General features: G+C 45.2%; 1 protein-coding gene across 1 annotated transcript; it reads left to right on the top strand.

Annotated features, from left to right (window-relative positions):
* The first annotated feature begins 1218 nt into the window (after nt 1-1218).
* Nucleotides 1219-17101, top strand: LOC144100662 (uncharacterized). The gene is made up of 8 exons (XM_077633533.1): nt 1219-1277; nt 2342-2429; nt 7705-7898; nt 11138-11214; nt 13268-13351; nt 13584-13639; nt 16690-16824; nt 17016-17101. The coding sequence occupies exons 1-8, from the start codon at nt 1252-1254 to the stop codon at nt 17076-17078; spliced, it is 723 nt and encodes a 240-aa protein (XP_077489659.1). The 5' UTR covers nt 1219-1251; the 3' UTR covers nt 17079-17101.
* The last annotated feature ends 1509 nt before the right edge of the window (nt 17102-18610 follow it).

The following is an 18610-nucleotide window of genomic DNA, read 5'->3' as shown; positions in this document are numbered from 1 at the left end:
CAGTTTTTGTATCAAAGCCCTAAGTCAGCCGCCGCGGTGGCTGAGGGGTTATGGCGTTCGGCTGCTGGCCCGAAAGACGCGGGCTCCATGCCGGCCGCGGCGGTCGAATTTCGATGGAGAGGAAACGTTAAGGCGCCTGTGTACTGTGCGATTTAAGTGCACGTTAAAGATCTACAGTTGGTCGAAATTATTCCGGAGCACTCCACTACGGCGTCCCCCACAGCCTGAGTCGCTTTGGGACGTTAAACACCCATAAGCCCATAAGCCTAAGTCAAGAGGCACACACTGAAAACAACTGGCTGAACTTATCCCTTGCTTAAAAGGTTGGCTTTCTTGTTTGGACCGGTATTTAAGAGAGTAAACTGTCATAATCTTTTTCTGTTCTGGAGAACCTCATGGGAGGACAAACACCCCTGCGTTTGGTTGCGAATTCACCACGTGCTGCGCCAGCCATAGCCATGGCTGCCGGCTTATTTTTTTCACTTACGTAGCCTCGTAACTCTCTGCCACCGCTGGCTACGCCTCCCTTTGTTTCGAACCAAATATTTTTATACATTATCTACTGCCCGCATCAATGCGATGTTTAAATAATTTCTCCTTTTCCCGTTCTCTCTAATTTATGGTGCTATCTTTCCCTCATAACATTCGCACTATCGATAACCCTCCCACACCCATATGCGCCGTCTTAAATTTAATTTCATGCCTATTTTAAAGCCTGCAGGTCTTAGCACCAAAGTCGGGTATTCGAAAAAAAATTAGCTGTGGTTTAAAGTTTGGTTAACCCTGGTGAGAAGCGAAAGCTTCCTTTGCATCCATGGCTACATTCACAAAGGCCACACTCACTGCCGAACGGAGTGTCTGTAAAGCGTCGATGAAATGCCCGATGGGGCAGTTGCCACCTGCCACAGTGGGCAGATTGTGATGACATCAGTGGGCCACATGATCTGTCACGTGACACCACGTGACACCTATCGCGTGACTGCACTGACGCTGCCCTCTTGAAAACCTAGCGTAGTGAAGCTTTCACTTCAATAGTGTTATATACATTTCAATTCTAAGCGCAGCTTTGTGATGAACGCATCAGTTGAATGATGAGCGGTGGCTGCGTCTTTGCGCACTTTCTTTTAACAGGCCGAAAATAGGAGCCACGCCGTAAGGTACTCGGAGGCTGTACTAGAATCCCGTCGCCTCCGAAAGCAGTTTTTGCCCCTCATCACGAGCTTGCTCTTCAAGAGTGCCCTGACTGGAGACATGGTGGTGAGGCCGCTCTATTTCGAGTGAGTATAACCGGTGTGCCCTTTAAAATCGGCCCCATACCACAAACTGCTTACATCATCATCATCATCATCATCATCATGACTACACCCACTTCAGGGCAAAGGGTGTCGAAACTATTTGCTGCCTCAATGAACATGCTCTCACAATGAACAGGCAAAATTCTTTGGCTGAGAAAGGTGCCATTTTTTCGCTCACTTAGAAATGCTGGCTACGCTTTTCGCTAGTAATAAACTCGTGAAAATAGCAAATTGAACCACAATCCCTTTGCAAACATTGAAAAGACTTCAACGTTATTCAAAAGTAGAAACCGCACCTTGTCCTTAGCAAAAAAGTGTTAAAAATGTTTGTTTATGCTGAAGATGAGCCGCACAGGCTTAAGTATCCGTTGCACTCGCATAAAGATTGTACAGTTTACACCAATTGAAAATTTTTTGTTAATATATTACTCCCCGTAATGAACGAACTGGCCTGGAAAGTCTTCGAGAATTTTAGGGAAAAAGCATGCAGATTGCTAGAGGAAATGCGTTATATCCCAATATGCCAGGAAAAACATTTCTTGAATATTTTCTACAAGGAAGCACTAATTGTTCATGCAAATGAACCATCTCTTGAACGCAGTTTTGAATGGGACTTCTTTGCTCCAGCATTTATGCAGCGAAACCACCCCATGTGGTTTGTGTCTGAAGATTTTAGGGTTTTTGACAATTGCGAATCTAGATGTTTTAGATATTTCTGCCTTTCCTACGCACAGCCTTTGCGAAAACTAAATAGTCCAAGTGGTGCGCTTCTAAACTATTGTTGTGGGGCTTTGCACCGACCGAAGCATCTCCTAACTGACGGAGCGATAATTCAAGGTATTTTGTTTGGAGCGTTAGAGATCTGACTATAACGAATAATAAAGCATGCTTCACGAGCACCCCTCGGCCTTAAACTTATCGTTGAGGCTGTTACCCTCTTGGCTCTTCGGCAGACGCAGCTCATTGAAAAAATACTTGTAAGCGTATTCGCGAGAAACCAATAACACGTGTGTAATGTCTGAGAGGTTCCCAACGTGATGTCGCAGGTTTCCTGCGGACGACATAACCCAACAACAAACCCTGCAGTTCATGTTGGGGCGTCAACTGATGGTCATTCCTCCGACCGAATATAGGGTAAGATGCGTTCTAATATTACACGAGCGTTTGCTTAAGGGCTACCTTTTCCACCTTTTGTTAATTTACTTCGTCTATCTGTTGAAGTTCGAGTTGCAACGTTATGTGATTTCCAAACATTCCCTGTGCGCCCTTCTGTCGAGTTAAACGGGTTCATATAATACTGCCTTTTTTTTCAGCACGAAGGTGTTTTGTAACAAAATTTCTGAACGTCTAGAATGCTTTGAAAGCTTCCGGGGATTTAGTACGCATGAATTTTCTATACAATTGATCTCGTTTTTGCATAATGTGTAACGATTCTTTAGTTATCCGGGGTTTGCGACATTTTTTACATGTTCTATACTTATTCACAGGGAAGCATGCAAAATATATTTCAGAAAATTCGTGCAAGAATGTGACATATCCTAAATTCGCGTCACTTGCTGCAAACACATCATTCAGCCGACTGTGGTTAGCCGGTCTTTAAATGTGCAGAGGGTTGCAGGATTAATAACTCTCAAGAGAATACCCAACGTAGCCGCTTTGCTTTATTAATGGGCTGATTTACTGACATAACTATCGACAAGGAATCGCTGACACTGTGAATTAAAGTAGAAGCTTTAACGAGGGATGCAATAAAGCTGGATAAAAACAGGTGTAAATGTGTCGTTTATTTTGTAGTGATTCTTATTGCAGATGTTACAATATTCTGGCTAGAATGGGCTTTTAACAGTGATCCGAGTTCTAAATATACATTGCTATCAACAAGCATATTTATGTTCAGATCACCACAAAAAATTGATATTTCTTTCACTCACAAATTATAAAAATTAACCAAGAAAAGAAAAGAGAACCGGAAGTTGGTGGAAGGAAGACATCACGCACAGAATACTGTAGTACCGCATCTAATCACAATGGTTTCATAAAAAGGGTAATACAGCAAAATTCAGACAGTAGTTCAGAATCCATTAATTTTGAAAATAACATTGCTAGATCGCCATCCTTTTTTTCATGCGGTTCATGTAATCCGATTTGTGTGTCTGAAGTGTATACATATCCTCTTGCGAGGCAAACCAAGCTTCAGAAAACGTTACAACATCAAAGCAAACTTGCTCTTCAGTAGGGAGATAATCGAGTTCGTTTTGCTTATTTCTCAAGGATCTAAGATACAATTAAGGCATCGCCGACCATCAGCATTGAGTACGTTGTTAAGATATCAGAAGGTAGCTTGAGAAGTAAAAGAAGGAATAATTTTAGATGATAAGGCACTGAAAAAACATACCGGAAGAAATGTCACGCCAAAGTGTATTAGTGACTGTCAATGTCTGCGGCACAGCGACTGAGAATGGCGCTATCACCTTCCTTTTTCCTGATAAGTATCGTGCCATTGCAATACCACGAAAACTTGCAATCATGGCTTTTTGCCCAGTCCCCTGCGCGGAGGAGCAGGTCTCTGTTCTGGTGAGTCATGTTCTCGGTGATTGAAACATTTGATTAACTTTTTCGAAGTTCTTTACGCGCTTCCAGCCACAAGTCAGGAATTGACTGCTTAGCAAATCAGACAGTGATCCCAGGCGTTTTGTTTTGCTTCGAAGTAAGTCTGAACAGCGCCAATATCATTCTTAGTCCGCACTGGCAGGTGGACGGTCTTACCTAGACCATTCAGTTCACACATCGTTTTCGTTTTCTGTTACTGGGATGCCATGAACTTATATTGAGTTTCCTGCTTCGGCATTCAAGGTCATTTACAGTTGATTTCATTAGTTCAATAATATCTGCAGTACAGGTAGCCTCAAGCGTGGTTACACGCCTTTTCAAGGTACTATTATCATCCTCCTGTTTATTTATTTACTTATTTATTTACCCGCAGCGCCACAGTGGTATTATGCCTGAGCCTGTCGGCTCAGGATCTGGCCATACTTTGCTGACATCAGCTAATTGAGGCCTTATTGGTTTGGTCTGTAGGGGTCTAACGTCCCAACGCAACTCAGGCTATGAGAGACGCCGTAGTGAAGGGCTCCAGAAATTTCGACCACCTGGGGTTCTTTAACGTGCACTGACATCGCACAGTACACGGACCTCTAGAATTTCTCTTCCATCAAAATTCGACCGCCGCGGCCGGGATCGAGCCCGCGTCTTTCAGGCCGGCAGCCGAGAGCCATAACGACTCAGCCACCGCGGCGGCTATTTTGAGGCCTTATTCTCTCCAACCTGAACAGGAAGGTCAATCAGGGCTTCAAACCATTTAGTTACGTCTGCCAGACAGACAGCAATATCAGGTTCTGTGGGCGCTCTATCAATTTTCACCTTTGATGATTGACAGGTCATGCACCACCATGCGCGGCGGCCTTTGGCTTTAAACGTCGATTGTGACGAGCCTGAACATCTACCAATAGGAGAAGAACACTCACATTCGCAGCCCGTCAGGAAACGTCCGTCGTCTGGCAGGAGGACACGGCAGGCTTGAGACGTGACAGCCATGGTGCAAGGAAGAAGTTTGAATGTCCGCCTAGAGGCCTACAGTAGCAGCTCATAAAAAGGAAAAGCACGCAGTACGGCAGCAAAGCGCACAACACGGGGGCAACGGCGGTAGCAAAAATAGCGCTAAGCACGTACATACAAACTGAAGCTACTTCACCAACCTGGATAGGTAGGAAGAAAAGAAATAGATAAGGGGAGCGTCCTTCCACTGCGGCCGCTGCCTCCCGCGTGACTAATTCCGCCGCTGCCACCAGGAGCGCGACGAGTTTCGCGAAGTCCGTGACGTCAGGCAGAATGCGTAGGGGCGAAGGTACAGTCCCAGCAGCGATTTCAGGCCAGGTCTGGATAAGTGACAAGAAGAAAAAATAGATAAGGTGAGCGTCCTTCTTACGCTGCCTTTGCCGGCTTTGTCTGGTCCTACTGTTCTAACTTTATTAAGAATTGTAGTCTCGGCTGACATTTGACGTTTCGTCAAAAATATTTATTTGCTTTCGACGCCATGCGTAAAATCACATCATATACGTTCATGAGGATGTCTACATGTTCTACTATACTATGCCAACTCTGAGGTACACTGCATACTACCCATGATGGTTTTGCGGAGATTTTGTCGAATCACTGCAGTATCTGATGCCACCCAACGCAAAGCAAACGCACTGCCAGAACATCTTACATTTATTATCCTTAAGTCGGCGGTCATCTAGATCTGTAATCTGGATGCAGACTGTTTAATCGCACTACGACTTTGCATGTACACTTCTCTGAAAACAAGAGTGCTGAGGAGCGCGTCGAAATCTTTATGCCGGCGTTCATGCCGCCACTGTGATGATTGGCCTTTGCATTTGTCTCTTTCTCTGCGACCGAAGGCACGCCACTTAACCTGAAAACGGCACATTGCATTGGTTGGTCGAAAAGAAGCTCTCACACGGTGCAATTTATAATGTACGAGGGTGTCGTTTTTACCCTGGCGACAAACATAATGTGAGATGTTCGCGGCCTTGCATATTAGTCAGAGGAGCTGAAGGTGGCCTTCTGCGACATAAGTTTTCATAGGCAACCCCTTATAGCTTTACTTACGTTCTACCTTGGGTCTTCTAGAAGATGAAACCAATTCATATCTGGTGTTTCAGGCGACGACCGCAATGTGGTACACTTGGTGTACTCTTAGCGTCGTCAAGGCTGCCCATGTCACCCGTGAGGAGGCTTCCTATTTGCATCCCTGCAGCAAGTATGATAATTAGCGTCTGAACGAACGCTGCCCCTATTCATTAGCTGCTTAAATTCTTCGTATGTCTTCTGATTTCTAGTCACTTGACGGGCGATAGGAAACACCGACAAGCTCCTCGCTAATTCAGGGAAATGCATCGTGAACGCTCAGGTGGCGAAACAACATTTGGGTAATTGCGGACGAGTGTGCGGCAGCAAGCTCATGGTTTTGGTTGGAAGACGTCGGGAAAGGCAGAATTCTGAAGCGAAAAGTTAGGTAAAGCAGTTTTCGGGTAGGCAGCACAACGACTTTGAACGACCTTCTGCCCAACAGAGGATAGGCGTGTATGACCACACGAGTATGTGGTACAATTATGGTGTCGAACCCTTGATCCCTGACTTTGGCCCATGAACTTAAGTGCAACTTTGACCTCTGACTTTGAGTGGTCCTCTGAGCTTCGACATTGGTCGACCTTTGGGTTGACCATTTACCTTAAGAACATGCGATGGGGTGATGTGAAGCCACGTGATGACATCCAAAGGGGGTGTCATAAGACCGTGTGATACCACGTCATAGCCACGTTGTCGTGTGGGTATATATGGAAAGGCTGTCGCAAGCTTGTGGCGGAGCTGCCGTGGACGAGCCTCAGATGCTTAGCAAGCGTGTTTGCTTCTCGCTGAATTCCAGGCTTAGCTAAGTTAAGCAACTGCCAATTTTTCTCCGTCACAGCGCCAGAAGCATTCCGCTCTTAGAGACGTAAACGTATTATAAAGTGTTATGAGCGCGAAAGAACTATAACGATTGGCGAACCCCGAGCATCAGACCGCGATGTGTGTGTGTGTGTGTTTGTGCCAACGAAATAAATAAAGTAAACATCAACGACTGGGATTCCAAGCCGCGGCGGCGTCAACTGATCAGCTTCGCTGGCCACTGCTCGAGAGCACTAGGCTATCGCCGCAGGTAAACACGTACGCTATGTGTTAAACAGCAACATACTCTCCCTGTGGATTGCCCATCGTTTTCTTCATCAGCTAATGCTACTACCAAACTAAAATTCGCGCTTCGAGCTATGTCGCGGCAGTGATACAGAGAAGTGCGCTGCATGCGTTGGTGTGGACAGCGTTGTGGCAGAAACTCGGCAGTGGAGCAATGCGTTTTGGCGTTGACACAATTGCTGCAGAAAGGCGGCACTGGAGCAAAGGCCGCCGGGCGGAATTCGGTGAATTGGAATTGTTGTTGAAAAAGTTGAAGACTTGAATAATTGGCTCCCATGGTCACTGGACAGCTCAATCACGCTTTGAGGTACGTGGCGGTGGTGTTCTAATGAAAAAAAAAGTGTCGCATCGCACAATATTTCGTGCTTATCAATGCTAAACCGCCAGCAATTTTCAAAACCAGCTGAAAACTTACGTAGGAAGCGCTTTTTATGGTTTAGACGCGCCCGTACCATTCATGAGCACTATAGCGACGCCAAAGGCATTGGAGTTAACCATGAATCGGATGCAGGGTGCTGTGCACTTGAATTAATGGTGGAAAAGCTCATATGTTCATTTATAAAAAAGAACGCTTAAAACTGTCCATAACGCCCTTGTCCATGCCCAATCACAGCGGCCCGAGGACAGTACGGTAGCCTGGACGCCAGTGCCTGTCTACCTCCCGGCCGGCGTCTGGTACGAGTGGTACCAGGGCTACAACATCACATTACGCAGAGGACTATTCACCAACGCCACTGCTACCATACAGAGAGCGGTTACGCTCTTCCTGCGTGGCGGAGGTGTGCTAGTAACGACCAGTCCCACTAGGTGTGTACTTATCGCAATCATCATTCAGATCGTCTTACATAGAGCTCATTCGACCTAATCACTTTACACTGAACAGAATTGAAACAGGCTCTGTATCTTTGCTTATTGTGAAGTCTTAGCTGTAGCGGCAAGTTTTGGCGCGTACTCGTTAGTGTCATGTACTAGGAGTAGTACTATTTACGATGAGCGTTTTGCTTGGTAGTAGTGCACTGGTAGTAGCGGTGGGTATAGTCGTTCTAGCAGTTGTACTAACCATACCATGGTGACACCGGCAACGTTCTAGTTGTAGCAGTAGTATTTCGGTACACGCGCTTACCTCCGGAGGAGAAAGACAGAGAGATATGAAACGTTTATTGTACAAACAGGGATTACCTCGACTATGATGGCCGGCTTCCTCATTTCAGGATGCCAGTGGCTACCGTTGTTTCGCGCATGTGTCGGATGACCTTGCGCTCATCTTCCAGGGTTCGGCTAAATAAAGAAAGGCCTCAGCGCACCGGAATAAAACTACCTTTGTGTCGTCACCAACACTACCTAACTACGCCACTGCAGGGCGAAGTCCTCTCTTATATCCATCCACTCAACCTCTTCATGTGCCAGCTGCGGTCACCTTATCCTCTCTAACTTCCAAACTTCATCCGTGAAACTGGTCTGTTTCCGCCCTCTTCTACGGTCGCCTTGTCTTGGAGTCGGCACTCTGCGAGAGCACACTTTCATAGCGGTTAGTTCATGATATCCGTTGCTGCGAGCCTTGCGATCCTGTCGCCAAGTGCCACGATGCGGCAGGGACTGTACCTTTTTCGACGTTACGGCGCTAGAATGGGTATCGTCAGCATCGTTGGACAGGCTGCAGTACACACGCTGTTGCTGCGCCGGAGGGCGGTACTCTAATACCTCTGTCACACGGCCAGTTTCAATGGCCAGCGAGTCGAGAGCCATCGAAATCTCAATCGCCATTGAACTTGAAGGAGTTCTGTCGCTGCTACGCGGCAACTCTGAAATGGTTCTCGTGTCTTACGCCAAGCTTGTGTGGCACCACAATCGCTCCTTTCGGTTTTGCGCAAATAAGAAAAATACTTTATAATTCTATATACTAACTGCCGAAATACACTTATTTGGAGCCACAACAGGTCTTTAGTTGTTATTAAATGCCAGTTGCATTGTCTTGAAAGACATTGCTGTTTGTGGGATTTGCTTCGTAGTTTCGCAGAGCTCTGGCAACACTGATGCTGCTGGAGTTATGCCTTCTACGATGCAGAGCATAAAATTAATGCGCTTTAAACGAGATCGATACTACTCCTAAATTATTGTACTGACTTCCTGCATTGAAGCTTAGGAGAAAAGTGTTCATGCTTTTGCACCCTGAACGTATCGTGCACGAAAGTGCGCATTGGCACCGCTTAAAGCAACGCTAACAACCTTGGGCAGCGCTCGAAGGCCGTCGAAATCTCGACAAAGTTCCGAGCTGCTGGGTTGACTCGATAGACAATTGACTCGACGGCCATTGAAACTGCCTGTGTAGCAGCGCTCAATGGTCTTTCAGTCGATAGACTATCGGTTCGAGGGCCTTCGAAATGCCCGTGTGACACGGGTACGAGGCTGCATATAAGGGCTGTCAGGCGGCACTCTACGCACTGCCTATATTAATGTGTTTCTCTTGAAGAATTATTCTTTGCGAAAAATGTACGTTGTTGAAGTGGGCCGCCGCTTTTCGCACTCAGACTCTGATGGGCACTTCCCGTCCACAGATGCCGCTATTTTCTTAGCGACGCAATTTGAGGTCCCGAAGGTCGGCTCGCGATAACAGCGGTTAGCAGCGTAACCTTCGTTTGGTCCGCCGTGTGAACAGCAGTAATCAGAGCCCATGCCCGTGTGATAGTGGTGTTATTCTCTTAAGTATTTCATGCCTGTGATCCCGATCTGCGGTCAATACTTTCCCCGGGGAAATGATTTCTCTTGCCAGTTCCAACGCCTCGAGTTGTATAATAAACTGATGCCTCCTTGCAAGGCTGTTTTTTTTTTCGCTTCTCCATTTTCAATTCCATCCTCAATTCTGTTCTGCCTGCCTAATGTCAGCAATCATTATTTGCAGTTTGTGTCCTTAGTTACGTAGCCAGGGTGTGTACCTAGACAGCGCTGTGCCCCGTGTTTCAGTGTGTCTTTCTACGTCCCTGCGTCCCAAAGTTCACGCTGGCCCACAGACGGTTACCTGCCTACATTGCAATTAATCCCTGGAGTTGTTTATTATAGCAGAATACTAAGGTATTGTATATTGTTGTTATCAGGGAATTCTCAATCTAGGTTGTTGAATACTATATGTAAAGACACTTTTATGCAACCTATAACAAGCCATACTGACGTCTTTTCCAGTTGGACAATTAAAATTGGCCGTGTTTGACGATATGATCCAAGTTTTAGGTGCAAACGTCTGTGAACAGCCGCTTTGCCATGTGTAAGGGCGGAGAATTTCGGTACAGCTCAACTATCGCTGTCACGGAACCGCCTAAATAATGCACGAAACGTCTTTTAGGAGAATAATGTTTTCGCGCTGTTGGTTTTCAGACTGGAAACAGAGCACACGATACAACTTGGCGATATAAATTTTAGTTAAAACGCTAATGTTTTCTCTAGAGAACTTGTTTAGAGAATCGCTGCGTACACCACTTATAATATGCCTTACTCTAAGAAATCCCATCACACCCTGCTCTCAGAGCCGCAGCACCCATTATACAAATTTTGACCGAGATATTGTCGTTACAAACGATCACAGCTATGCTGCAAATTGTTCAAGAACAAGGCCATAGCCGCTGAAACTCAGAAAAACGCAATTGTCATGGTGAGCTCACTTATATCCTCTGGAAAACAAAAACATCTGGCAATGTTGTCTATTTACCACCATCCTGCAACGCCTATGTGCGCAATCTTACCCATAAAATGTCGTAACCGTTTCCCCCTTCTGACATTATGTAACTGCCGGATACGCTACCATTTCCACCGAATTAAGGCCGTTGCCACGTTTCACCAGTCATATCATCTCCATATTGCATGTGCCACTTATTGATGTGGCTTTATTTATATCAGTGTTTCAACTTTAAAAAGAGTACAGAGGAATGCCAAAATACTTCTTGAGATCATAATATGTGTTATATCATTACATGCGTATTTTCCAAAGCTGTAGGCAGGGTTGAAATTTTTTGTCGTGCTTCCAAGTGGTTGCAAAAAGCGCGCGTTTTGTGCAGGGGGCTGCAGCTCACCGTGTCGCCAGATGCCGAAGGCTTTGCCTACGGAGAATTCTTGAAGCCTCCGGGTGTAATAGGTACGAAAAAAAAAAAAGACCGCCACCGTCTGGATGACGTTGAAGCTACGAGTGTTAGCTGTTTGGTTTACTAGATGAAGAAAGCGTAGAAGTAATAATTGTCGGGGGGCTAGTTGGTGCATGTTTCCAGAAGAGGGTTGTAGCGCCGAAAAAGACAACACATAGCAAGCGAGACGGGACATTGCGGAAAGTGAAGAACGCGCCGGTCGTCTCGAGAAACCGAATCTAATATCCTTTGAAACGGGGTGGACTGCCACCATGCCCGGCTACGTGTGCACGCACGCCTAATAGCGCCATCTATTAGAGAAATTATCACGCACGTCTACCCATTGTCGAGTTGCACCCCCACAAGAGACGTTCGAAAAGAAATTTGCTTCGTTTGGGGGTCAATGTGGATCTAGAATTCGGCTTGCGGTGCGATATGGTAATGCTTCAATTAGTAATTGAATGCACGCAGTGTTTACCTATTAATTAATTGTGGTTTTGTTTCTATACCACAGCCATAAGGGTTTTATTTGCCTACCGAATTCGGTATACAACTGTCCTCGGATGGGTGCCCTTTGTTGTCGAAGTATATATTATAGCGGAACGAATATATAGATGTATTTTCTGGAAAAGCAGCGCTAAACAGACGAGGACAGAGACGATGCGAGAAGGACGGGCGCTGAACTGACCTCCTGAACTGACTTAATCCGTCAGTTCAGCGCCCGTCCTTGTCGCCTCGTCTCTGTCCTCGTCTGTTCAGCGCTGCTTTTCCAGAAAACCGTACCAACACGCCCAACTCGCCGCATATAGATGTATCGCGGTCCAGTAACGGGACAGTGTTCGTACCCGTTTAAGGATATTTTTTGGCGAGGGGGAAGGGATGAGAGAGCACAACCAATTTTAATGGGCGCCATTTTAGATTCGAGAAATGGAAACTATGCGCCCCTTTCCTCCCTTGAGGTGATACTCACATAGTTCCACCTCTATCCACCATATTGGACAGTGACGTCATCATTGGCATGCGGCAGGTGGTTGTTTCTAGAATGATATTGTAGATGGCACTACAAGTCTCAATGCGAGATGCGCTGTTCTCTTTTTGCGGCCACAGATGACGCTTTGATCTCAGGGTGGTAGGAGACCTCACGAAATCTCGAAACGTGATGAGTAGTTGCTGCCACAGATGGCGCTGTGATCAAGGATAATAGCAGACCCCCCCCGAAATCTCGAAACGTGATGAGTAAGAGCTCACGCTCTTAAAACATAACTCAAAGCAAAATTTCGTAACAGCTCAATGGAGCTGTGTTTTAAGAAAACACAGCTGATCCTCAAGCGCACAGCTCTCAGTGCCCCCTTGTATCTGCTGCACATTGATCTGCTTGGGGATCGGGACCGAGGTCTTCACCGCGTGAGGATGAACTCGGCAGATTACGGAGGGAAGCCTTCAGGAGAATTAGCAAGCTTGGTGGTTTCTTTTTCATATATACAACATAAACAGGGATACCAAAGGTCAAAAAAGTGCTCTGAAACACACCAAATTGCGGCTTAAATACAGTTAATATTTCCCAGGCACCTGGCTAGGGAATCCGGTAGCTGGTCGAGCGTCCAATGGGTCTTCAGCCTCTTCATAGGCTCCGTCCTCACCACGTAACCGCGCACACCGCACAGAAACACACACAGACAAGAAGGAATCCAGCGCCTTGCGGTCACGGACTGCCGTTTCCCACGGGCCGACCAGGTTCAAAAGGTCGTTGGCTCCGTATGCGGCGATCCCTTCCGTGGGAAACACGTGTCCTGACGGTCCCGGTGAATTCTTCCGGAGGGAAGGACGAATTAGCCGTGTCCACCCCCGCTTTGTCGGGCCGCTCAGGTGCAAGCGGAAGGGGGGGGGGGGGGCGGGGGTTGGCTTCGCTGGGGGTCTCCTCCACCGGTCCACGGGAGCGCACAGTGCGGGGCAAGCGCCGCATTCCACATCTCCGGCGAAAGAGATTACAGGCCTTTGATCACGGCGCCGCCTGTCGACAGAAGCCGTCCCCACGCCAACGTTTCTTGTCTCTTCTCCGAACTACAGCGCCTTTGGCCAACGTAGCTCAATGGCGTCTGCCTGGCTCGTCTGTTCCCGCTGACTGGGCCCCCGATCACAGCAACATTTCGTGTAAGCGCTGCTCTTGTGATTGGCTTCAGTGCGCTTTTGGTGCTCTGTATGCCTAGCTAGTATGCCTAAATACAGTAGTTAGCTAGTAGTTAGTAGTTAGACCTAGCTAGTATGCCATGCGCATGCGCTGTGGTCCCTGGTAAGCGTGGCAGTAGCGGTCATTCAGCTAAGGTAGATACGCTGAAGATTTACTCTGTTTCAGCTCAGGCTCATCGGGACGTTTCCGTTTCAGTCGCCGACACGGTTGACAAGAGGCAATACACGCACTTCCGCTTCTTCTTCGAAAAGGTAAGCGCTGCGAGCTGTCAACTATAGACGCCGTGCAACTCGGCGAAACTGAACAGCGTGGCGCGAGTAAGAAGAGTGGAGCTACATAAGGCGGAACATCTTAACCTCCGTACTCTCATACAAGGAGACCGCTGTGTGTTTCACAATCCATTTGCGCTGCTTATGACGTTGTTAAAACCTTTAGTCTAACTATTAGTTCACTGAATCGGTGTTTCAGCCTGGAAGTGGTGTCGGAAGGAAAAGGTACTGGATACTGAAATCTGGTTTAAAGATTTCCTTCGCATCACAGCTTGAAGATGAGACGGGGCAAACGGATTAGGCTCTTCTGTAAATCAAAATTTTTTTTTATTATTTCTCGTGCTCTCGAGCCTTCATCTGTGTGAAAAAAAAAACAGATGGCGAAGTATGCAGTGAAAATTTAGAAACTTCTTTTAAAATTGTGTTGGCCGGAAACTGTGAGCAAATCGCGCTGCTGATAGCCATGGGACATCGCGAATTCAGAGTGTGTTGTTCGACGGAGCACCAGCGTCCTAGCATCATCATGAAGAGGAGAGATCTGAGCTTAAGCACTCCCTTGGGTTGGAATGCTACACCAATCTAACTAAATACAAAAGCATACGAAGCAACAAGCGAGGCAATCGAGGGAAAAAGCTTCGGGTTTATTCTTTAAGCCTCGACATTCCCTACGACTGCTAATAAGCATTCCTTCGGCGTTTCCTATGGAAGTACAACAGATCTGTTTTTAACGCATAAATAATGAGAATTTGTGGAGGGCAGTAGAGATCGTCTGTTTTCCATGTACGTCTGCTCTCCTCTTGAAAGTTATTCTTGTAAGGCACGTGGTTGGGCTATTTGGTGCATTGCATTAAGAAATTGAACCAGCCAAGAAGATGTACAGAGGAGAACTGAGAGGGAGGGGAAGGTAGGAAAGTGGCTGGAAAGATTGGAAAAAGCCTCTTTCCTGACTTATCTTTCTTTTCTCGTGTTCGTCTTTATGACTGATTACTTTTTCATTTTTCTAGAAAACCTTTTTACGTAAATATGCAAGGCGCTCTTTCACTTTTGCTTCAAGAGTAGTAAGCATATAAAGAAAACTAAAAAGATTATTCCTCCGATGAGCTGGGGCTCGAATGCGGACATAAGAAATATTGTGCACCTTCACCTAAAATAACTACCGTCTGGGTGTGACTTTACGAGGGTGGGAAAAAGGATCACTCTTAAACTATAAAAGCCAACTGAAAATAAAATGCTACTCTGAAACGAGCATACAATGTTATATGCGTCTGGTGACATGTGTTTATATATCATGCATAACTAGTGAATATAGAGATAATTCCAATGTCCCCTTTTATACTGCAGCCAGAAAATAGTGGTGGCGAGAAACGCGGGTTACATGTGCTTGACATCTATCCCCAGCGTAAATATTTACAATATGAAATTAATCTTTTTAAACCTTTTATGTAGTTCATTTATTTTTACATATGATAGCACGCAATAGCGCGAGGTGGGACTCGGGATATATGATTCAAGGCATGATCGAGGAAGCTTAAAGTTGAGACGTTTTAAGTAACGCTTGAAGAGAGGGAATAAATGTTAATAATAATTTTTCTTGCTTGTAATGGTTTTTAACCAAGTGCACTAAAAATTATCGGTATTGTAGCTTTTGCACGCCTGGGATCATTTTTGAATTCAGTTAATTTAAAAGTCCCTACAGTCTGATTCCTATCGGCTTGTTCTTCAAATTTTATGTGTCCTCAAAGAGAAATGAAATCTTCGCTGCTTGAGAGGAATGATTTTGTTGTTTTATGGTTGTTCGGCTGCTGCGGCGCCTGCTAACCTGAGCTTCTTACTTGGTGCTCGTTAATATCTTAGACTAAGCTACTGAAAGCACGTGTGGAAGCAGCGACCTGTGTCACAAAGAGCGATACTGTCTTTTTGGCCTCAAAGCGCCTCTACCATGACGTACAACAGTATTAAAATCCCATGAAAAGTACCGTTGGACGATACTACTAAGACACTGTTTAATTCTCCTTGAAGACTCAGCTAGTTGCTATGGTGTCTTGTAAGTTGTACTCATTGGGTCGATTCCGGTGGTGCGTACTATCGTGCTGCAAAACCTACACGCGCTTTATTCTATATCACAAAGAATAATCAGAATAGAGAGATTATAAACTCAATTCGAATATATTAGTACTTCCTAAATAATTGTACTGAGGCCAGAGAAACCACGATTACAAACCTTGTACCAATTATCGCATTTTGTTGGCAACCTTCTCTTGAATAAAAAGGCATATCTTCAATGCACTATCCTTGAAACGTCTCGTGCATGACCGGCTTTATGAATACATCATGCTTTTCTTTTAGCTGTACAAGTAGTGCCGCCGTTGATTAGTAGAAAGGAGCCTTTCTTCGTGGCCATGCTAAGATCTCTTCTTTGAATGACACGATTTTCTACCTTGAGATGAGCACTTCGATTATAAAAGAAATGTTTTCGCATCACACCCAAACGCTGTGCTCAAATGCCAACTAGATGTGTTCACTTTTTAAGCTTTTTTTGTTGAAGTTATCATGAGAGTACTGTCGAGCTATAACGTAGAGCTGGTGCTCCTAAAATTTCATAGTTACAGGCAACACACAAAAAAAATTGGCAGTGGATTAACTTATATAACCATGCAATTCAGCGAAAAGCAAGCTAAGCGTCTGGGGCTCGTCCATGACAGCTCCACTACACGCTCGTGACAGCCGTTCTATATATACTCACACGACCACGTGGCTATGACGTTGTACCACATGGTCTTACGACACCCCCGTCGAATGTCATCACGTGGCTTCACGGCACTTATAGAATGTTCTTAAAGTCAGAGGACAAAGGTCAACTAAAGGTCATGGGTCGAGGTCAGAGGTCAAGGGTTCGACACCACAACTGTACCACATATAGTCATACACGGCTAACGTGGTTGGGCTGAAGGTTGTTAAAGGTCATTCTCCGGCACTTGCGACGACTGCTATACCTAGCGTAGTGAAGCTTTTCGCTTCGAAAATATTCGCAGAATTTTCTCGCCGGCCACTGCTCCCCGTGCGCCTTGGATCTGAACGTGCGCGTGATCACCGTGCTCGGCCTCACAGAAGTTCCAACTCAAGTTATAATCGACGGCCAGGAAGAGTACTTCCAATTCACCAACAAGGTAACTTGGTACTTTTATCTCCGAGTTCTTGTGTTGCTCATGCTACCTTCTAGGTCCAGTTCTGCTCTGAGGATTGAGATCCATGCAGTGTAGCTGTAACGTGATGTTAGCTCGGCAAGATCTACACAATTACGTGGATACACGATGATGACGCTAATCATGTTTAACCTTTCTTTGCTATTTGCGTGCAGACACTAAGACTGAGTGGCGGCCCCTTCGTCCGCAAGAGACCTTTCTTCATGAAGATTACGTGATGGCCTGTTTACAGGCTACAGATAAACAGATTTCGAATGCACAGGAATACGGTCCAAGCGCAGCCCAATATTTTTTCGACGAATATTTCTAAGCACCAGCGCTGGAAATGCTCTGGCGCTTTGTCAAAACTACAATGTGTTTGTTAATTTGCGAGAAAAAAGCTGCTGATCAACCAATGATGCGTACGTAATGAAATGCACGCATACCCATAAATCACGTATGTCATGGTGAATTGTACGATAGAAAACTTTTTAGTTGCAAATTGAAAAAATAAAAGAGGGAAATATAAGGAGATGACTTAGCTGTTAGTTCCAAATATAGATGATATCGTTTGATCAACTTATTTCTTTTGGAGAGACGGAACTTGTAGGAAAAAGATTTCTTTGAAGCAGTTAAAGGCTGAAAGTTTTTTGTTTTATTCTCGTTGGTGTATAGCTGGACGACATCGTCGAATACTGACATGTAAATGCTGCAAATAAAATTGAACCGAAAATATACAAAACTCATTTGCTTTAGTTTGGCTTCCTTTGTGTTTAACGCTTTTCATGAAAAGTGTTCAGTAATACCCGCACTCTACTTTAAAGTACGCAGTGATATTTAAATTTTTGTGTAATCCACAAAACCGTGTTCCAGGTTTGTGCAAATAAATGAACTTGAGGTATTATAAAACACATTTGCCTATAGAAATATCCAGATCATCAACGGCAGTGGCAGTGGTTATATCAATTTCAGTATAATGCGCTTTATTCACTTTGCTCATGTGGTGAAGGCAAAAGGCTAAATCTCCACGTGCTAAGATTCCAATCAGCGCTGAATAAGCATTGTTCTGGAAGTTGTACTCATGTCGTCTAATTATATGCAACTTATAGAATGCCATGGGAGTCTTCAGCATCAGAATCAATAAAACTCATACAATATGCTTTGGTCGAATCTTTAGGGGAATCCCGAAGATGGAGTAAGTTTTGTTGTATATATTGTGTGGCCCTTGGTTTGTACGATACAGTTTCATTGCATTCCCCACTTTTTTCATCCCTACTTTCTCAAGCCGAAGTAAAAAAAATGCAAAAAAAATTACATAATGTTTAAACTGATACGCAGCTGACCCGCTACCGCCAACGACGCGCAATGCAACAAGCGCTTAATATAAAGCTAGGGCCGATTCTGCTTCTTATCATGAGAAAACGCGCCTGGTGGTTGTTCAGCAGTGCCTAACATATGAGAAAAAGTCATCGGATTTCCCACCGTCTATAATTTTCCTGCGAGTGGCCTAAATGAAATGTGGAAAATAAACAGACGATTACCGTGTTTGAGAAAGGCGCTTCTTTTTAATTCGCTTGCTCGTCGGCATGCTGAAATTCAACTGCACTAAGATGCATTTATTAAACAAATGACAAGAAATGGTGATGCCAAATAGAAGTTCACTCTAATGATGATTAGTTTGCATAACCTATGAAATAAGAAAAATCATAGTATCTCTATATGTCAGTGTTTGCACGTGATTATGGCATTGTGTTTGTGTTGAGGCAACTGC

Source organism: Amblyomma americanum, chromosome 8, assembly GCF_052857255.1.
Source record: "Amblyomma americanum isolate KBUSLIRL-KWMA chromosome 8, ASM5285725v1, whole genome shotgun sequence".
NCBI classification, from domain to species: Eukaryota; Metazoa; Arthropoda; class Arachnida; order Ixodida; family Ixodidae; genus Amblyomma; species Amblyomma americanum.
This window is presented reverse-complemented; position numbering and strand designations above follow the sequence as displayed.